The following is a 20,525-nucleotide window of genomic DNA, read 5'->3' as shown; positions in this document are numbered from 1 at the left end:
ACGTGAACGAATCTGCAAGAATTATACTTTTAATCATTATTAGCATTTATATATATATATATATATATAAATGCTAATAATGAGTAACATTCTTATTAAGTTTGACTGTACTCCAGATATGAAACACGACCCCGTTTATCTCCCCAGCCGGTCGATCTCTAACTACCAAAATTTAATAGCATCAATTCGCCTAATAAACAAACCTCCCTACAAAATTTTAGAAATTTTTGACAAAAAAGTCACAGCAGTTATTAATTAAGCTTCAAACTGAGTGAACGAAATCGTACCCCCACACACACATCCAAACATCCATGCACACAGAAATTACCCTCCAAATCTTTTTGCATTTCTTGACGTTTCATGGTGTACTGAATCCAAAAATGTAAAAATCTTGTATGTCATTTTATGACCGATCGTCATACTTTTCCTCTGTTACATATTACATTCGAAAAAGTAAAAACATAAGAAAAAATAACTAATAATTAATTTTTGCTTAACTGTAGACTAGATTTTAATTCATAATCGTGAATCATTATCATCGTTTAATCCAGTGTTTTTCAACTTCTTTCTATTGGTGGCACTCCCAACTCAGTATGATTTTTCCTTGTGGCACTCCTACTCTCTTATCAATATAGAGTTATTGCCCTTTCCGTATTTTAATAGTACGATGTAAGATGTGTTCAGGCCATCGAACACTTGTGCAGACCCCGACCGTACAACGGGCATCTTTGACATTTTTTGCTTGAAAACATTATTTAACCTATTTCACGTTAAATAATGTTTCTTTATTAATAAAAGAATGGTCTTGAAGATTTTATTTCTTGTTAGAAAAAATATAATAATAATAATTTATAGGTGTAGTAATCGCTACGGACACGTAAATTTTTTGGTAAGATTTGGGAATATTCTCCAGCTCCTCCCTCTCGACTGCCGTGGAAGTGTTATGGTGTTGCTCCTCACTATATTTCGCGCAACCACGAAGTGTCGTTGTGGCACCTTCGTGGGTGGCGGCATCCCGGTTGAAAAACAATGACTTTATCGTTCTAATGTTCTGTTGGATCCACATTACAATATTTCTCCATCTCATTCTCTTCTAAACCTCTTCTTGTTTTACATATTATAGCCATTTCTTCTGCACATCACAAATCATTTTTTCACCTTTTCTTTCACATTGTGTTAGGATGTTATTTCTATCATAATCTGATTAATTTACTATCATNCTCTCTTCTTGTAAAGTTGTAATTATTTTAATTATTTTTATTTCCAAACTGATTTTAACCAGTTCTATAGTAAGGTAACATTCCAATAGACAATATGCAAAGCTTTTTTTTCAGTTTACAGCAGTATTTATTACACAAAATTTAAGTAAAGCTTAACATGCCGATCTTGCCCCGATCTCCCCTAATAAAACCAGGAAAGTACAAGAAAAATAAAATGCGAGAAATTACAATTATTTATTAACATATAAATACTTAATGTGACTTCTGAAACTGATGCGAACGTAATATATCCGAAATATTTAACCGAATATTAGTCACAACTATTTTTAAATTATTTTTTGGTACACGAATCTGTTGGCCGATTTGTTATTTTGGCTACTTTTTACTAAATTCATCGGGGCTTCTCGCCTCTAAGGTTTCCATCGGGTCTCGATTTTTATCTATCTAACTCCATTCTCGAGATTAAGGAAAGACTGAAAATTTATATGTCTACAGTTTTTTTTCAAATTGCAGCCCAATATAATCTTCACAGCTCTACACAAAGTGTTGAGTGAAGTCAGGTTAAATCACCGGACGTGTACGAAGCTTTGGTACTTCGTGTTTGGCACTTGGTGTTTAAATTAATACGACTGAAGACCGCTCGATGTCGATATTTAAAATTTTTATTTTTGTTTAATTTTATATATGTTTTTGAGATATTTTGTGCAACACGGCCGCACAAAATACTAATATGACCCCACGCCCTTTTTTAAAGAGTGACAAGTAATATCGGGTGACCTTTAAAACTATCAGAGAACAAAAAACAATAATAAAACGTTAAATTTCGAACAAAAGCATGTCATTCGGAGATGTCATGGCTTCAAGATCATCTCCGATTTTCCGAGAGATTGCCTATAATTCTTATAATATGTTCGTGAAATGTTAGTAAAAATTTAAGTATTGTGTTTTAACAGAAAAACTCAGAAAAATTATTAAATCAAATGCAGTAGACATTGTGTCTAGTGTCTTTATAAAATTATGCGCTAGTCGATATTTTCATTCGTTGAGTGTTGCGAGTGACGTATCACTGACATGGACCCATCATCGGTAATTTAAAGTAGATTTTTACAAAATAAAATCGGATTTTGTGTAAAATTATTGAAACATATATATATTTAATTGTCTTATGTCTTATAAAATTCCAAAGATACATTTAATTTTCCCAGTGTAAATAAAAGTTGTGTGAGTGTACTCGGCGAACGGCGAACAGTTCCAAAACTATAGCACCAAATATTATTTAATTTAATGTCCTTTAAACAAAGGCTAATTTTTTATTCTGTTGGCTACGTAAACTGGGATAAACATCGCTTTAGGATACTCCTATCTTGGCCACTTAAGTGAGACTAAGTAGCTATCAAGATGGAATATGAATTATATTAAAATTTATGCAGTTTTACAGAAGAATTTCAAACGTGGTCACGAAAGCGAGGTTTTTATCTCATTATAAATAAATAAGTAGTAATGATTTGTTAATTAATTAAACATTTTTGTCAATTGGAATAACACTTTTATCGTTTAGTAGACTTTATCGTTGAACCAAAAAATTAACATTTTTTGGTTCAACGATATATTTTTTTTTCTAGAATGTGTAACTTTTGAATTATTTCGCTGTATCGATTAAAATGATCCACAATGTATCATTATATTTATTTTTATTATTAATTACAAATTAAAAAATTAATTAATTAAACGACATATTTTATTAAACGATTTTAAAATTTACTTTTTAATTCACGAGAAAATGAAATTTTGTAGAATGTAATGTTTACTCAATCTGAAAAATCTAAACATGAAACTGTATATATGCTGCAAACAAATTCTTTATTTCAATTAGAAAACTTCCAATAATTAAATTTAATTTTTAAAATTTCTCTTTATTAAACGATATAATCATTGTTGTCCTGTTAGAGAGTTCATTTCTTCAGTCTGTTGTCAAACTACAAAAAAAAATTGTATTTTAGAATAAATAATTTCAATAAAATTTAAAATTTAATTTTTCACAATCGATAAAAGATTATATAAATTTCATAAGATGTAATTAAGTTATAACGTAAAATAAAAAATTGTCAGTTAGATTTATGAATATTATCATAAAATTACTTACATTGTCATTTACATTATTATATAAATCATCATGTATGTCATTAATAGATTCTTTGTTTAAAATTTCTACCATCAAATCGCATAACGGAACCAATTTTTTGTTTGTGTTTTTGTTGCATTCCATCAAAGATATTTCCTAGAAATAACATTATAATAAGCAATTTAAATAAGATAATAGAATATTTTTTAATTTAAATCAGTAAAGTAAACGGTCAACATAAAAATAATGCTTAAAATTATCAAAACAATTTATTATGTGTTTGTAATATATAGGCCTATATTAATTAACAAGACATTGCTTTCTTTATTTTTAATTTTTACATTATATCGATAATGAACAATGAATGTTCGTAATGAACAATTGAATGTCGACAGAACGACTGAAGACTAGAAAAACATCTACGGATAAACGAATTACTTATTTTTTGTTTTCTGGTTCACAAGCCTGTTAAATAACACCAGGCGTTGGGAAAAACTAAAATAAATATACAACAAATAAATTCAAAAACATGATATAAAAGTAAACAAATGAGTTAATAAGAAGCGAGACACAAGTACAAATACAGTACTATTCAACTGTATGAGACATTCACAGGCGTATGAATCTACCTCCTCCTGATTCTCATTCAAGATTCTAATTATGAATGATGATATCAAACAGTCAAATTGTTTAGACATTGTATTAAAATAAAACTAAGATTAATAACTTCTTGTGTAACAAGTGAAATTTTAATAGCATTGATGATTTTGGAAACTTTGTGGTTAATCATAGTTTTAAAAAAAATATATCTATTAAAGGTGAACAATATGTTATATTCAGCGGCGGGTCAAGACCTAAATTTGCTACGGGCAAGGTACTCTTCGCGAGGCCCTCTGGTGGCGCAAGAAAACGGATTTTATAAAATAAAAAGCAGTTGAAACTGTCAAATTTTTATTCCTAAAAATGCAAACTATATTCTTTAACTAACATTTAAAAAAATTAAAGAAACAGAAATTTCCTGCTTTTAGCCTTACTAAACTCCTTAATAATTGTATCGTAATTCAGTTTATATGCTATATATGCTTTAATAGATAAAACTGCCAAAGCTGAAAGTCTTTCCTGATTCATTGTATTTCTTGAATAATCTTTTATTACTTTTAATTTTGAAAAGCTCCTTTCAGCGTAGGCTGTACTTACCGGTATTGTTAACAAAATTCGAACGGCAATGTAAATATTTGGGTAAATTTCTTTCAAGTCATTTTCTGTTATGTATTGGAGCAGCTGTTTCACATCTTTAATGAAGTTGGGTAAATTTGGGATCATTGTTTGTAATTCTTCATATAATTCGTAAGGTTGTGACAGATTTTTAATATTTGCTCTTTTAGAATATTTTTTAACTCGCTTAGCTCATAGAGAAACCAAAATTTTCAAAATGTTGATTTAAAGACATAAATCTCGAATCCATATTGCTTATTATAGAATCAATCGTGGTGTTAAAAAAATCTGTTTCATACCTGCTTTTGGAAGACTGTATAGGTTGATCGCTGCCTTCATCATCGAATATCCTTTTCTTTTTGGCTACCCTTTCGTTTTTAAAGTCTTTTGGCAGTTCATAACTGCTATTCTCAATAAATTGACGAGCGTCAGACAAGCATTTTTCGAATCCAGTTTGTCGATATTTTTTAATCCAGTCACAAAACGTACACAAATGTTTAAGAGCATTACTTAAATGGACTTGTAAAGATTGCCATAATTTGCTTATGATATTAACACGCGATAATATCTCATACCATACATGTAATGATATGATAAATTCTAAACTGAGCATTTCGTTTAAAACCGAATCACAATCACTGACAAGGAAACTGTCGGAGTGTTTTCTAATAAATTTTAAGAAAATTTAGTTAATAACTACGTTAAAAGTATACAAACTCTATTTTAAATTTCTAGCATTCACTAAAAGTGTTGATCAGAGTTATTAGCAATCAAGTGTTGCACTACTTTATAGTAGTTTAACACAATTACGCAAATTTTTAGAAGTGAAAGGGCCGCGGAGGAAAACGGCGATATTACATTTAGAATAAATTCTGAAATTTTCAAAAATGGGAGAAGAATTAATAAAATTTGGTTAATAATTATGTTAAAAGTATACAAAATTTTATTAATTCTTCAACCACTTTTGAAAATTCCAGAATTTATTCTAAATGTAATATCGCCGTCTTCCTCCGCGGCCCTTTCACTTCTAAAAATTTGCGTAATTGTGTTAAACTACTATAAAGTAGTGCAACATTTGATTGCTAATAACTCTGATCAACACTTTTAGTGAATGCTAGAAATTTAAAATAGAGTTTGTATACTTTTAACGTAGTTATTAACTAAATTTTATTAAAATTTATTAGAAGACACTCCGACAGTTCCCTTGTGAGTGTGTCTGATTGTTCCGTTTGATTTTTTAAGCTTTCGATGCATTCAACATCAAATTGCAATAATACGGTCTTCACTGTTTCGATTCTGCTTTCTCACCTTGTGTCTGATAAAGGCTTCATAGTAAGCTTTAATTTGCCTTTGATTAATTCCCGGCGTTTGCTGGAACTTGAAAATAGCAAATAAATTTTATGAATAAAACCAAAAAATGTTTTTGCTGCCATAGAAGAATTAGCTGTGTCTACCAATAGTAGATTCTAGCTATGACAACCGCAAAGTGTAAAAAATGCACTGGAATTAATATTTAATATTCGAGTTTTAACTCCACTATTTATGGGATACTTTACTGCAATATTTTTATTGGTTTTCTAGCCGTTGAGAATCGTGAAAGTAATGTAGACAAACACAATGGGAAATCCCCAGCTCTGGCTGGCAAGGATTCCCCGTGATAGCAACCCAACGCCAGCAAATGTTGCTAGATAAATACTGTAAAAACAAATTTGGTATGCCAATATATTTATCGTTTTATGACGAGTAAAAATTTTTTTTTTTTTTTTGAGTTTACGGCTTTTATGTAATGCATAAACCTTCGAAGCGCGAGGCCCCTCGGACAGCGAGGCCGTAGGCGGTGGCCCACGTCGCCCACGCCTTACGCCGCCTCTGGTTATATTGTCAATATCCCAATAACTTATTCATAATAATTACGCATTTTTAAATACATTTTATAAAGTAAATTATTTTTCTCGTTTAGATATAATTTATATATAGGCTACGTATTACAAAAATAAAATATTAATGATATTTTTTGTACCTTTATTTTATTTCTGTAAATTCTGAGAATATTAAAAGATATAAAATAATATTACCTTTGACTTTGCATAATAATAATCGCATTGACTTGTTTCCGGAGGAATCTAGAAAAGTTAATTTTCTATTAATTTCTGGTCATATGTCACAATACTATTTAAATGTTACTTGAATATGGAACATCATTAGCAAAATGTTAATTATAATTTCTGCTACATTCTTGTATTTTTATATATTTTTTCTTTTTAGAAGACATTTAGAATACATTAGAAAGTGCGTAAACATTAGCTGTTTTGTTTCACGCCATATGTTAATAAGTCGATAGACGTTACATGAAATGTTTACTTTCATTAGATGCTTAAATATATTCATGTTTTATCTGCAGAAATAAGGTTAGAATTGGTTAGGCACTTTTTGGAATAGCAAATTTCAGCACATGGTTGTTACACGCAGACATAATTTAGTTATATACAGTATAAATTCATAATATGTGTATAATATAGATATATACATAGAAGAGAAAATATTTTATAATAAAAAGAATGAGTCACAGTTATTATTTATATAGTATATAATTATGACATTTGTTAGAAAAAACAATTAATAAAAACTCTAAAATTAAATAATGTTTAAATCAGTTAAAAATAATTAATTTTTGCTTAACTGTAGACTAGATTTTAATTCATAATCGTGAATCATTATCATCGTTTAATCCAGTGTTTTTCAACTTCTTTCTATTGGTGGCACTCCCAACTCAGTATGATTTTTCCTTGTGGCACTCCTACTCTCTTATCAATATAGAGTTATTGCCCTTTCCGTATTTTAATAGTACGATGTAAGATGTGTTCAGGCCATCGAACACTTGTGCAGACCCCGACCGTACAACGGGCATCTTTGACATTTTTTGCTTGAAAACATTATTTAACCTATTTCACGTTAAATAATGTTTCTTTATTAATAAAAGAATGGTCTTGAAGATTTTATTTCTTGTTAGAAAAAATATAATAATAATAATTTATAGGTGTAGTAATCGCTACGGACACGTAAATTTTTTGGTAAGATTTGGGAATATTCTCCAGCTCCTCCCTCTCGACTGCCGTGGAAGTGTTATGGTGTTGCTCCTCACTATATTTCGCGCAACCACGAAGTGTCGTTGTGGCACCTTCGTGGGTGGCGGCATCCCGGTTGAAAAACAATGACTTTATCGTTCTAATGTTCTGTTGGATCCACATTACAATATTTCTCCATCTCATTCTCTTCTAAACCTCTTCTTGTTTTACATATTATAGCCATTTCTTCTGCACATCACAAATCATTTTTTCACCTTTTCTTTCACATTGTGTTAGGATGTTATTTCTATCATAATCTGATTAATTTACTATCATTCATTCTCTATACATACTCATGGTATCGTTTGATTTGCAGACTTATCGTAAGCTTCTCCTAACATATGAAGTTGTAATTTTGTCAATCTTAATTTATCCAAGAAATTAATTAAGAAGATTTTTAAGAAATTTCTTTTTCTTTTTCTGCATTCTGCTAATATATCTGTCTTTCATTATCTGTTCTGTTCGGTATAAATGTAAGCACATATACAGTACATAATACAGTCGACCCCCCTATAAGATATAGATACGTTCCATTCTTTAGGAATCCGATTTCTTACGAGTCGTTCCAATCACAGCCCGACACGTGTTAAGTTTACGGACTACGGCTGATTGAAAAGTTTTCTTCCATAAAATTAATCGATTCGAGACTAATCCGACTCAAGATTTCCAAAATACGTATATTTTTTTTGGAAATAATCCGTATAAACTACGCTATAAATAAAAAATTGTAGGATTACTTACCGAGTGTCACCATTCGACATCGCCATTGCTCAACATTGTTTTCGTCGCGGAACAGCTCAGCAAACCGCGGCCGATTTCTAATAACTTATTTTTCTGCGAATAGTTCCTTGAACTTCGGAGACATCATTAACATAAATAATTTTAATCGCCGTTGAATAAGAAATGTTTCTTTCACAAGAAATGTATAAAATTACAGTACTGTATTAGACTTACGGTACCTAATTTACATACTGTACAGACGATAGTTAGCGTAAAAATCTCCGTAGCGTAGCGCCACGCTAGACGGCGGAAATTATATATTTAATTATAACAAAGTTACAATAAGTTAATATATAATTATATATACAGTACCTAATTTATATATAATTAATATATAATTATATGTACAGTACGACCGTAATTATAGGGGGGTCGACTGTATATATAATTTATATAATACTGTCCAGACGATAGAAATATCTCCGTAGTTGGCGCTACGGACAGCGGGAAAGTAGTTCGGCTGCCCGATGACGTTTGAGGTAATTATAGGGGTGTTTTACTGTTTTTTACCGATACCGGTCACAATTTTTTCGTAGTTTTATAGGAATCGTAATTATAGGGGGGTCGACTGTACGTCATCATGCAATATCACAGCATTTTTGTTATAAATCTGTTACACACTATGAAAAATTTCTATTGTGTTGTATATTTTGTTATATTCTCTGCTGTTGTCTAATTAACTGTTGTCTAATTAACTGTTGTATCTCTGTTGTCTAAAGAAAATTTCTTTAATTATTAGGAAAAACGCGATTATTAAAGATTAGAATACGAAAAAAATAGAAGAAGACTGTAAATATTTTTATAACATAAATAAAAAATTTGATATAGAATTTAGATGTACCACAGAAATAGAATGTGACATTAATAAAAGATTCATAAATTAATCGTAAAATATTATTCCAGGAGTAATTGTAGATGTTATGAACCAAGTGATTAATAGGACATTATTTATAATGCCCAGCCGTGATAAATAATGATTAATTTATTAAATTGACCAGTCATTATGAATACAGCTACATTCCTTTTGGGAAATTTGATTATTTTTAAAAATTCTCCATTTTTTTCATTAAGAATTATTTATATTTTTTGTAAAAAGTAAATATATATTTGTGAATTATTTAAAAGTAAGTATTATTAACTGTATTAATTAAACTAACGTTAACGACGTAGCTATCGTAGAAATAGAAAAATTAATTATGCCTGTAAAAGAAAGTAATTTGATTAAATATTATGTTCAAACTTAATAAATATTTCAGATATTGCTTGGTGACCACATTGCTATTGACCATGGTGGCAGAAAGCGTATGGAAAAGGAATTAAGTACGAAATATAAAGATATTACAAAGGATACAAGATATCATTACTTAGTCCATAACTTAAAAAAATTATTACAATATTATGTTAGAAGTGAATAGAATTAGAACCTTTTGTTTGCTAAGATCTAAGATTAAATTGCAAAATGCATAATTTCCAAATTATGTGTTTTGCAATTTAAACAGAAAGATTAAACAATATTATTTTTAGAGCTAATTTTACGTCTCCACACACTTGATAACAGTCTAATTATAAAAATATCTAAGTTTATACTTACACCAATTTCATTATTCAATTTTCTACAAAATTCTTTCAAAATTTCTCCATTCTAAGATTATACATAATTAATTTTGTGAATATTTATTTCTTTTTTGAACAATTTTGTAAATTACATAAATAAAGTTTACCTCCATAAAATATTCAATTATTTGCGATTTACAATAATCATCTTTAAACATGCAGTCCATTATTATCTAAAAAAATATAATAATAATAATAACAATTATACAAACAAATCAATAATTATAATACTACATTAATATAGAAAAGTAAATACCGTCTTATATAAGTCTGATTCACAATTCTTTTTATTCTAAATAAACAAAGTTATTTATATACATATTTAATATATTAATAAAATCCATTAAAAAAATTAATTTGTTATTCATAAAGAATATTAATTAGAGAAATTCATGATATACCTCAAAATAGTCGCCTGGTTTATTTAGAGAAGATTTACAGCAACTTATATCTCTTTCACGTATCTAGATGAAAAATTAACATTAATTAATAATAAATTTAGAGTTTTGACAGAAATTATATATATTATTTCAAAAACATTTTACCATTGATTCATTAATTTTCTTCACAAAACAAGTATTGAAAATGTTCATGCAGTGATTCCTACTTACACCATGAGGTGCTAGAAATTTCACGAGTATTAAAATAAAATAATAATAAATATTTGAGTAAATACGAAAAATTAAAATAAATAAAAATTTCTAATGTAAAAAAGTTTAAGGAAAAAATGTGAGGCTTTTAACATTTTAAGGCTTTATGTTTTCGTAATGTTTTCTATGAGAATTCTTCTTAATTTAAAAATTTCGAGGGTTGATCTTCTCCTCCAATTATTAGACATTTTATCTTTCATTAAATTATCTTTTTAAATTTATTTTTCTAATATGAGAGTAACTGTGTTTTTATTTTATTTTTAATGCAGCAATTAAGAAAATTATAAATAGGTTTTTACATAATTCAAAAACAATGATCCAATGCTGTTGAGGATAAACTTTAATCGACACATTAAAATCTCTACTGATTAAAATTTGGTTTTATATATATTAGATACACAAATACGATATTTTGCTAATAAATACTTACATGATACTTTACATTTTTTTGTTTTACGAACGATATCACATATTACACCGTAAAGTTCATCGTCGTTATCTTTATCAGAACACATCGAGCATTCTTCTTGCTATGAAATTCGAATTATTTGCAATTTTATTGTAATAATTTTATTATGTTTATGGATTAAAGTTAAAAATTATTTAATTTTATTTAAAAAATTTTTAAATTTATAAGTCTTACTCTAATCGTTTTGCATAATCTTCACAACCTTCTTTACTGGTGGGTTGCTTTAGAAGTTTAAATAGAAAACATTAGCTAATGCGTTTAAAATAAAATATAAAAATATTAATTGATTTTTATATAATTTAGTTATTAAATAAAAATCATAAGAAGATATTTTGAAAATACTCAACTCACTCCAGCAGCATTTCTCAAATCTTTTTCCATTTTTGTGTAATTTTCTGCTCTCTAAATAAATTTTTAAAATTTCAACATGGTTTAACAATTCTCTTAAATGCTTATTATAATTCTCTTTTATTTAATATCCATGAAATTTATTTGTGAATGAATACTCAATATAGGAATAAAAACGTCACATAAATGAATTAAAAGGTAAAAAATAATTTTTTTTTAATCTTTAACAATATTATTGGTATTATGGGACCAAAATTAAAAACGTTGGGCGCTCACTGTTAGAAACGTGGGTATGTAGGCAAAGTTTTAACTATATCGGATATTGGGAAGTAGATAAAATTGAGTTATCTGGATAGACAAACAGAATAAGTTAATAAAAAGCGTATAAAAATACAAAAAATCGACAGGAAAATGCAACGCTAGATTTAAACTTGTGGTCTTAAGTTAAAGCATATAAAAAGTCTTTACTCCCCAGTAAATAATATAAAATTTAAAAGTGCCAACCCTAAATTGTACTGAGGCCCTAAGCTATTGTTTATTTGGCTTAAGTGTAAATCCGATTCCCGAAAATGGTCAACTTTAAAAATTTATAGTTATTTGATTTAATTCAATGTTATAAATTATTAAGTTTATGACATTAATAATAAAACGTAAATTCATAATTAAAGATTATTTTACCTGCATGAAATACATTGCTAAATCCCAGTGGCATTCGTGGTAAAATTCCATGCAATCGAAAACATCCTAAATTAAATAAATTATTCAACAAAATTTTATTCAAACACAAATTATTAATTTAATATAAAATTTAGAATAAATTATAATTATAAAAAGTTTACATTACACATTAAAAATAAATAAATTTTAAAGATACTAACAGTTACTAGTCTCTTTGTTAAACATTCCTCTTCCAACTAAATATAAATAAATAAATATAAATAATTTGAAAACAAGTATAAAAACAAGAAAATATTTAATACTGATCAAGCGTTAAAAACGTATATTATACGGGATGAGTTATGTAAATTGTAACAGTAAAATATCTCAAAAACAAAGTGTTGCAGTGAGGGGGTGTTTAAAATAACATTTTGTTTAATAATCAATTAAACATTTGGTTCTAACATAACCAACAGCACACTTATCATATACTAGCCTGTGTTTATTCAACAATTAAACTTAGCAACACCAAAAGGTAGGTTGTGAAAACAAAAAAAGAACACTTTCGTTAATGTGGATAGTATATGTTAGTGGGTTGTTGAGAGTGTTAGAATAGTGGATAGTCGTGTTGATAGGCTGAATTGAAAAAATTAAAAAGAAGGAAAAAGGAATAATGGAATGAATAGTGATAGTGGGTTCTTGCCTGACACGTGGTTACAATGCTCACTGGAGGAGGACAGTTGTTAAAAAGGATACTCCGACAGAATTTGTTTTTCAAAAAACGAATGTTTGTTGAAAATTCTTGTAGGATATAATTTTATATATGTTAATCTTATTGTTTTTAGTCGTGTTTTTTAATTATAGTATTGTAAATTTGGGAAAGTAAAAGATGATTCAAATATATCCTATTTATATATATTTGATATATATATCAAATATATATCAAATATATATAAATATATTTGAATCATCTTTTACTTTCCCGGCTGTATGTGTACATAACAAAGGAAAGTATTGGAATCGTGTCAAATTTGACTCTCCGAGTTCTTTTTTGCAAATCTTTACGTTTTGAAAACCCGTTAAACCAAAAACGTCAAAAAGGTGGCAAAATAGATATACATCCACAAATTTATTTATTTATGTGTCTTGTGTGTGTAGGTAGTTAGCGTCTACTTCGTTTAATATCTCATGATGGGGTGAAGAGTAAGAAATAAAATTTGGCACGGTATCCTTATGTATAAGGGGCATTAATGCTATTAAATTTTGGTTGTGAAAGGTCGAGTGAATGGAGAGATAAAGGATGATCACGTGTCATATCTCGAGTGGGGTCGGACTTAATGAAGATTTTATCATTTACAGTTTTTCATAAAACTCATCTCTACCCTCAAAATTAAACGTTTTATCATTTTATGATAATTAAAATTATAGAAACTGTTTATAATAAAATATCATAACAGATGGCGCCACACACAATTTTATTTCTTTATTATGATTAATATATATATATATATCGTGTAAATCTATGCCCTAAAACAAACTATTCTCGAGTAGTGAAATATAAAAATAAGATAGATTTAGGATTATGACATTTAATTCATCTGCATGATGCCTAGAAGATACAGTAGAAGAATCCTTTAATTGAATTAAAACAATTGTTAAAAATTTGAAGTCCCGTGCATCACACACCTAGCAATTTCACTACGTCACGCTGCAAGTTCAGTCTAGCAGAAAAGAACAGAAGACAGTTATCGACAGTTTCCAGATTCGGAATTTTTTATCGACCGACAGAAAATTTGGGAAATATTTTGGGATAATTTTTTTTCTACTTTGATCTTTTTTTAGTAGACTAAAACAAAATTTTCATGTGACAGAACATACAATCAAATGTGTTATTCGGATTATTATTCATTAAAAATTATTCAAAAATAATTCCTATTGCTAACAAGGCGAGGATCATACGTTTGGGTCTCTGATTCGAACGAAACGTGGTGAGCATAATTATAAACAGCTCATTGTTCACATAATAGGACCCATTTCCCAAGTGTTTCCAAAAATTGGGCATCTGAAAATTGAGTGTTTAGCTTTTAACTCTTTGAAAGTTTTACGTTCCCGACTGGATAGCTCTTCCTGATATAAATTTAAAAAATACATTCATATATATATATAGGCCTATATATTAATTTCCAATACAAGTATAAATAATTATTAACCTGTCTATATATGAAATCTTTTATAAAATTTTACATATCTTTCGATAACCGTCGTACACTTTCAAGACAATTTTTTTAAGTTTTAAAGTATAATTTTTATTAATAAAAGATGTTTAAATTATAATTTAAATCAAATTTTGTTCCTGTAAAAAAAGAACACTCATTTTGAATTTTACTGTTTATTTCCTATTGCAGGTTATCAAAATCCTTAGCAAAGTTTATAACCTAAAATTTTTATAACTAATTTTTAACTTGTCTAAGTGATTTAAAAAGTTTATATAATAGAATAAAATATGGAATTTAATCAAAATATATTAATTAATTATATTTAGTCCATTATAAATCACATTATTCGATATATAATATTCAGTCGAAAATTTACCTTTTCACGAAATTCATTACCCACGAATGCCTGTTTACAACAGAAGGTTTCTATTGTTCGTACCTGAGAAATTCGATACAATTTTAGCGAATAATATCGAATAACAGTAAAATAATAAAAATAAATAATTTACTCTTGATTCGCAAATTCTCTCCGTGAAGCAATTCTTGAACTTAGTCAAACATGTTTTTTCTATTGATACATAATCAATGAAATAATTATTTAAATATTAAAACTATATTAAATAATATATTTTCTTATTTTAATTGACTACGAAGAACGTAATTAATTTTATTAAATTCTATTAATAGACTAATTCAGACTTACCGTCTCCGTAAATCTCTTTAATGAAGAGGAAATAAGTTATGACGAAGATGCTTAAGCATTTCATGTTCACTCCGAATAATGAATTTTTGGAATTAACACAGAACTCATATAACTTCCTTTTGTGTACATTAAACAGGTGCAGTGATTTATATAATTACGTCTACTCTTTGCTTTTCAAATGCGTTATTGACATTATTAACGTATTTCTTGGAAAATAAAATATTTAAATTAAAATTCCGAAATAAAATTATAAAATTCAATATTAAGCAGTTTCTTACATTATTATTAATATAAATACTTATTAAATTATTGAATGAAGAGTGTGAATAAGTCGATAATTATTTTGTGCAGTTGATTGTAGATCTGATTACTTTTTATAGACTTTCCTTTCTTTACTCAAAAATATGCAAGAAAAATGGATTAATTATAATTTTTTTGCTTTTAAATAGAAAATAAATAAAAGTAAAAAATCATTTTTAAATAAAATCATGATTGAATTGTAATAAATGACGTCTGTTTCGATATTCAAAAGTTATATGAAACATAAACCACACTCATACCCAGCAGAATTAAATAAATAAATAACTTAAACCAACACCTTAATATTCGCTGTGAGATTTTTAATGTAACAAACGTTTTCGATCTATTCGATAGATCATCTTAATTTCTAAAATGTTTACGGAGGTGTGTAAATTGTTACAGATAAAAAGACTTCTTACCACCGCCTATCACCCGGCCTGTAACGGGGTAGTCGAACGATTTAATAAAACCCTAATTGACATTTTATCTCATTATGTATCTACTGACCAAAGAGACTGGGATGAATGGATCCCTTACGCTTTATTCGCCTATAATACGGCGATACACGCCTCTACAAACGAAAGTCCGTTTTTCTTTTTATACTGGAGAGACCCTACCTACCCCTTTGACCTGGTTACCAGCCCTAGAACCGTAGCATACGATATAGAGGACAACTTCGCTTCCGAATTACGGCAAAGAATGAAACACGCCCATCAAACGGCTCAACAATATTCGGAACAAGCAGCAGAAGCCCGACAAGAACGACATCGCCGACAAAATAAACCGCCACATTATAAGATAGGAGACAGAGTATTGTTAAAGGAGGTGGTTACATTAAAGGGGTTAAAGCAAAAATTAGCACCCCAATGGTCGGGGCTTTTCCGCATTATAGAAATTATCAGCCCTGTTAATTTTAAAATAGAAAATATCCAAACGAAGCGAAAAATAAACGCACATGCGGACCGAATTAAACCGACCACTGCTAGAAAAGAATTTAGTCTTGAACCCGACATAATTATGGATTAGTACTGATAGTACCCGTCTCTTCCGGGAGGGGTTAGTTATATGGGAAAAAAATATATTAACATTATAAAAATATTACCTACATTATTATATTTATTCCAACTCCTTACATCTCCTCCTTCTCCCTTTCAAACGCATAAATCGACCAGGAACATGGTTCTATTCGACTCCTCATTCCCTTACGTTAACCATTAGATGACATCCAAAATCTCCTTTTATATCAACTACTCGTAAATTAAATAACACCGGAATAATTGATCTACCAAACGCATGTACAGGCTATTTGCCTGGAGTTATTCTTACCTCTCATTTCCAACAACAATCCGCTCTACAACTGGAAATTGCACAACAATTAATCGTTCCAGCCATTGAGGAAATTCTAAATCAAACCGAGATACAAACACTTCAGAAACATCTAACAACACCAAAAATAAAAGAGATACTCCAGAAAGCTCCTGATTACGATATTCGATTAGCTGATCGAGCCTGGGCTAATGTTCAATATGACCTTGACCACCTGTTAGAGATAACCCCCACCTGTACAGCAACTCCCACCGCTAATTCAACCTCAATGCTAACAATACTTTTTGGTTGTCTTATAACTATCTTTTTAATAATTTGCCTAGGATGTTGTCTTATATATTACTTACGAAGTAAGAAGAAGTCTTATATATTACTTACGAAGGAAGAAGATCGTTGCCACCGGGAAATAATTGTCTCAACGACGAGCCAAATGAAATTTCCCTTAACGATAGAGAAGTAGAGATCACACCGGAAGTCATCGCACCCCTTCCTCGCCAAGAAGCTAAACCTCGAAGCCAGTCAGGTTCACAAAACCCAAGAATATTGTATTAACTTATTGAGCCTCTCACTCAATAACAATTAACTTCCATTTTATGAATTTAGATTGTCTCGTAATCATAAATATAATAATTTTTCGAAGTATGATTATTGTATGTTTAACTATATATATATATATCTTATTTTTAATATCTAAAATATACCCTTAACATTTTCTTTTGTTTTGAATATTTGTAACTATATTCTTATATTTAGATATTCTAATATTAATCTCCCTTTTCCGAGAGAGAGTACTTAACCGGCTATGTAAAAAAAAAATATCATATACCTCTCATCGCTAATTTACATGGTAACTAATTAATCTACTCTAATATTTATTATTTCTGAGTCTATCAGAACAACACCACCTCGCATCGATCAACCCTTTGAAGACCCAAGAAGGCACTACATCAGCAGCTTTAACTACGGATCACAAGTTTATCCAGCGAACTCTTCCGAAAGAAATTTTTATCCACTACTTACATCAATTCATCAGCATCCCATAACCAAGTACCATTGCCAGCCTAGTGTAAACGAAAGAACTCAATATTGGTATCCTCAGTGAACTAACGAACTTCTCAACTCGTCCAGAACAAAGAAAATCTAACAGAACTTTAGTTCTAGGAATGTGAAAGTAGGACCCCACAACTGTAATTAACCAATCAGGGGTAACAACGTCTATACAATATCTGTAAAGGAGAGTATTTCCTCTAGATTTGTAAACAACTATCCCTCACCCCTATCTTTTGTAATTACCACCCATAAAATAATTATAGCTCTTGTATTAATCATATATTTTAATCCCATTACTGCGTTTCCCCGAAAATAAGACAGTGTCTTATATTAATTTTTGCTCTGAAAAATGCGCTAGGTCTTATTTTCAGGGAATGTCTTATTTTTTCCAGGAAGAAGAATTCACATTTATTATTGAACAAAAAAATTCCCAAGTCGAACTTAGACGAGAGTGACGTATATCCGGTGTGTCGAACTGTCGCCTTTTTATAGCGTCAACATCGATCTCGATGACCAATTAGTGCTTACTGTACCGTAGCACTATGCAAATGTCTTGTGGCGTGATTCCCGGCCGACCAATTAGCCATCACCAGCCGTAACGTTATGCAAATCTGTGATTCCCAAGCCATAGTCTTATGCAAATCATGCCGTGTGGCGTAATTGTCTGCTGACCAATCAATGGCTGTACTTTCAAAAAGCCAACGGCCACTTTCAACCATCTGTCGATGACCGTTATGACTAAAAAAAGCTTCGCTAGGTCTTACTTTCAGGGGGAGGTCTTATATTTCGCAATTCAGCAAAATCTGTGCTAGATCTTATTTTCTGCGGATGTCTTATTTTCGGGGAAACACGGTATGTTAACCATCCGGGTATTTTAAGATAAATCAATTGTCGGAACTGTTTATTCTACTTAAATAGGTAACAAAAATTATCACACTTTATACCTTGACCTGATAAACTTATCATAAAATAACCAAATTTTCCTTAGGGAATAAAGAGAGAGAGTGCCCTCCAATATATCCTTTCTTCCCTTCATACCTACTTTAAAATCGAACTTGCTCTTTAAGAACAAGTGCGATTTTGGAAAGGCCGAAGTGATGTGAAATTCGGATCGAATTAAACGAGTTTAAGTCGTTTAAACAACGAAATTAATGAATTAAAACATTTATTTTAAACAAAGAAACCCTCTATTTTTTCGCTCTTTCGACACTTTTCGGAGGCGGATGTTCATCTTCCCGTCCCCGGAGTAGCTTCCTTTCCCTCCGGAACCTGAAGCTGAATCAACCAGATCTTATCCAAAGAAATCTATGATTGGGGTAAAAAGATAACGTGATATAAGATCTACCGAAGATATAAAAGAGAGGACGACGACGGAAGGGGGTCGACTTTGCCGTCCGTGAACAGATCCGTCATCTCTCGTTGTAGACCATCACCGCCGACCCACCCATCCAGCCGCTCGTCGATCCCGGAGGAGACTTCCCTAGAAGACCTACTGGAGAGAAGCTCAACCTCTATCCGAATTTCTATCCGTATTAGCCATTGAATTCAACAGAAACCCCAAAGTATTGTGAACTCTCTCTCGGCGCGGCCCTTCCAACTCCGCGGAAATGATATATATTCTCTTTGTTAGTTTCTAGTTTTGTTTAATAAATGTTTGTTTTGTTGTTAAAAGTCGTCTTTATTTCGAATATTGTCTACACCTCACCGACGGCCCCTCTCTCCTCCTCCACTCGACCTGACAAAAGAATCCCGACTTTCCGGGACAGAAAAAACCATAAACAAGCCATCCACTGACCAGTGGGCAGTTCTCACCAAACTGTTGCCTATCAAAAAGAGGTACGACTTCGTCCTATTTCCGGCGACCCACATAATCTATAAAATCTTCACAGCTCTATACAAAGTGTCGAGTGAAGCAAGTTAAACCACCGGACGTGTACGAAGCTTTGGTATTTCGTATTTGGCAATTGGTGTTTAAATTAATACGACTGCAGACCGCTCGATGTCGATATTTAAAATTTTTATTTTTGTTTTTGTGATATTTCGTGCAATAAAATACTAATATGAGCCCTCCTCTTTTTTATAGAGTGATAGTTAATATCGGTCGATCTTTAAAACTATCGGAGAACAAAAAATAATAATAAATTGTTAAATTTTGAACAAAAACATGTCATTCGGAGATATCATGGCTTCAAGATCATCTCTGATTTTCCGAAGGTAATTTCAAACGTGGTCACGAAGCGAGGTTTTTATTTCATTATAAATAAATAAGTAGTAGTAGAGAGGTTGCGGCCGACGTTTTCAACGCGAAAACGTGTACGTCGGACGTTTAGCGCCGCCTTCCTGTAAGCCTAGACGTTTGACAATGGCGTTTGGAACGTCGAACATGATTCTACTGACGTTCCAAACGCCATTGTCAAAACTTCTAGACTCACAGAAAGGCGGCGCTGAACGTCCGATGTACACGTTTTCGCGTTGAAAACGTCGGCCGCAACCTTTCTAATGATTTGTTAATTAATTAAAGTTTTTTGTCAATTGGAATAACACTTTTATCGTTTAGTAGACTCTGATTTTAATTATCAGCACTCTCTTTTCGTTTTATTAGAAAACTTTATTTACAGTGAATGTCAAAATTCTCTGAAACAAAAAGATACTTATACGTTTGAAAACGAGAGGACGTTACGGTTATACACGTCATCACAAGTAAAGACAATCGATAGATTGCTTAGGAGT

General features: G+C 30.3%; 1 protein-coding gene across 1 annotated transcript; it reads right to left on the bottom strand.

The window, feature by feature from the left end:
• Window positions 1-3,061: 3,061 nt before the first annotated feature.
• Window positions 3,062-12,260, bottom strand: LOC111636249. The gene is made up of 12 exons (XM_023381458.1): window positions 12,222-12,260; window positions 11,547-11,597; window positions 11,370-11,416; window positions 11,157-11,256; window positions 10,622-10,698; window positions 10,478-10,540; window positions 10,333-10,368; window positions 10,184-10,249; window positions 10,054-10,104; window positions 6,633-6,680; window positions 3,364-3,498; window positions 3,062-3,196 (listed from the first exon to the last, which is right to left on the bottom strand). Exons 4-12 carry the CDS (start codon window positions 11,239-11,241, stop codon window positions 3,173-3,175), a joined length of 585 nt encoding a protein of 194 aa, XP_023237226.1. The 5' UTR covers window positions 11,242-11,256; window positions 11,370-11,416; window positions 11,547-11,597; window positions 12,222-12,260; the 3' UTR covers window positions 3,062-3,172.
• Between the last annotated feature and the right edge of the window lie 8,265 nt (window positions 12,261-20,525).

This window comes from Centruroides sculpturatus, unplaced genomic scaffold, assembly GCF_000671375.1.
Source record: "Centruroides sculpturatus isolate CEXI.00-Female unplaced genomic scaffold, Cexi_2.0 scaffold912, whole genome shotgun sequence".
Classification (NCBI taxonomy): domain Eukaryota; kingdom Metazoa; phylum Arthropoda; class Arachnida; order Scorpiones; family Buthidae; genus Centruroides; species Centruroides sculpturatus.
This window is presented reverse-complemented; position numbering and strand designations above follow the sequence as displayed.

Coding starts and splice junctions, on each gene's coding strand:
- LOC111636249 (XM_023381458.1), bottom strand. CDS start 11,241: ATGTGTTCTGATAAAGATAACGACGATGAACTTTACGGTGTAATATGT. Junction 10,541..10,621: donor AGAAAATTAATGAATCAATG/GTAAAATGTTTT, acceptor TTTTTCATCTAG/ATACGTGAAAGAGATATAAG. Junction 10,105..10,183: donor TAATTGAATATTTTATGGAG/GTAAACTTTATT, acceptor GTATAATCTTAG/AATGGAGAAATTTTGAAAGA.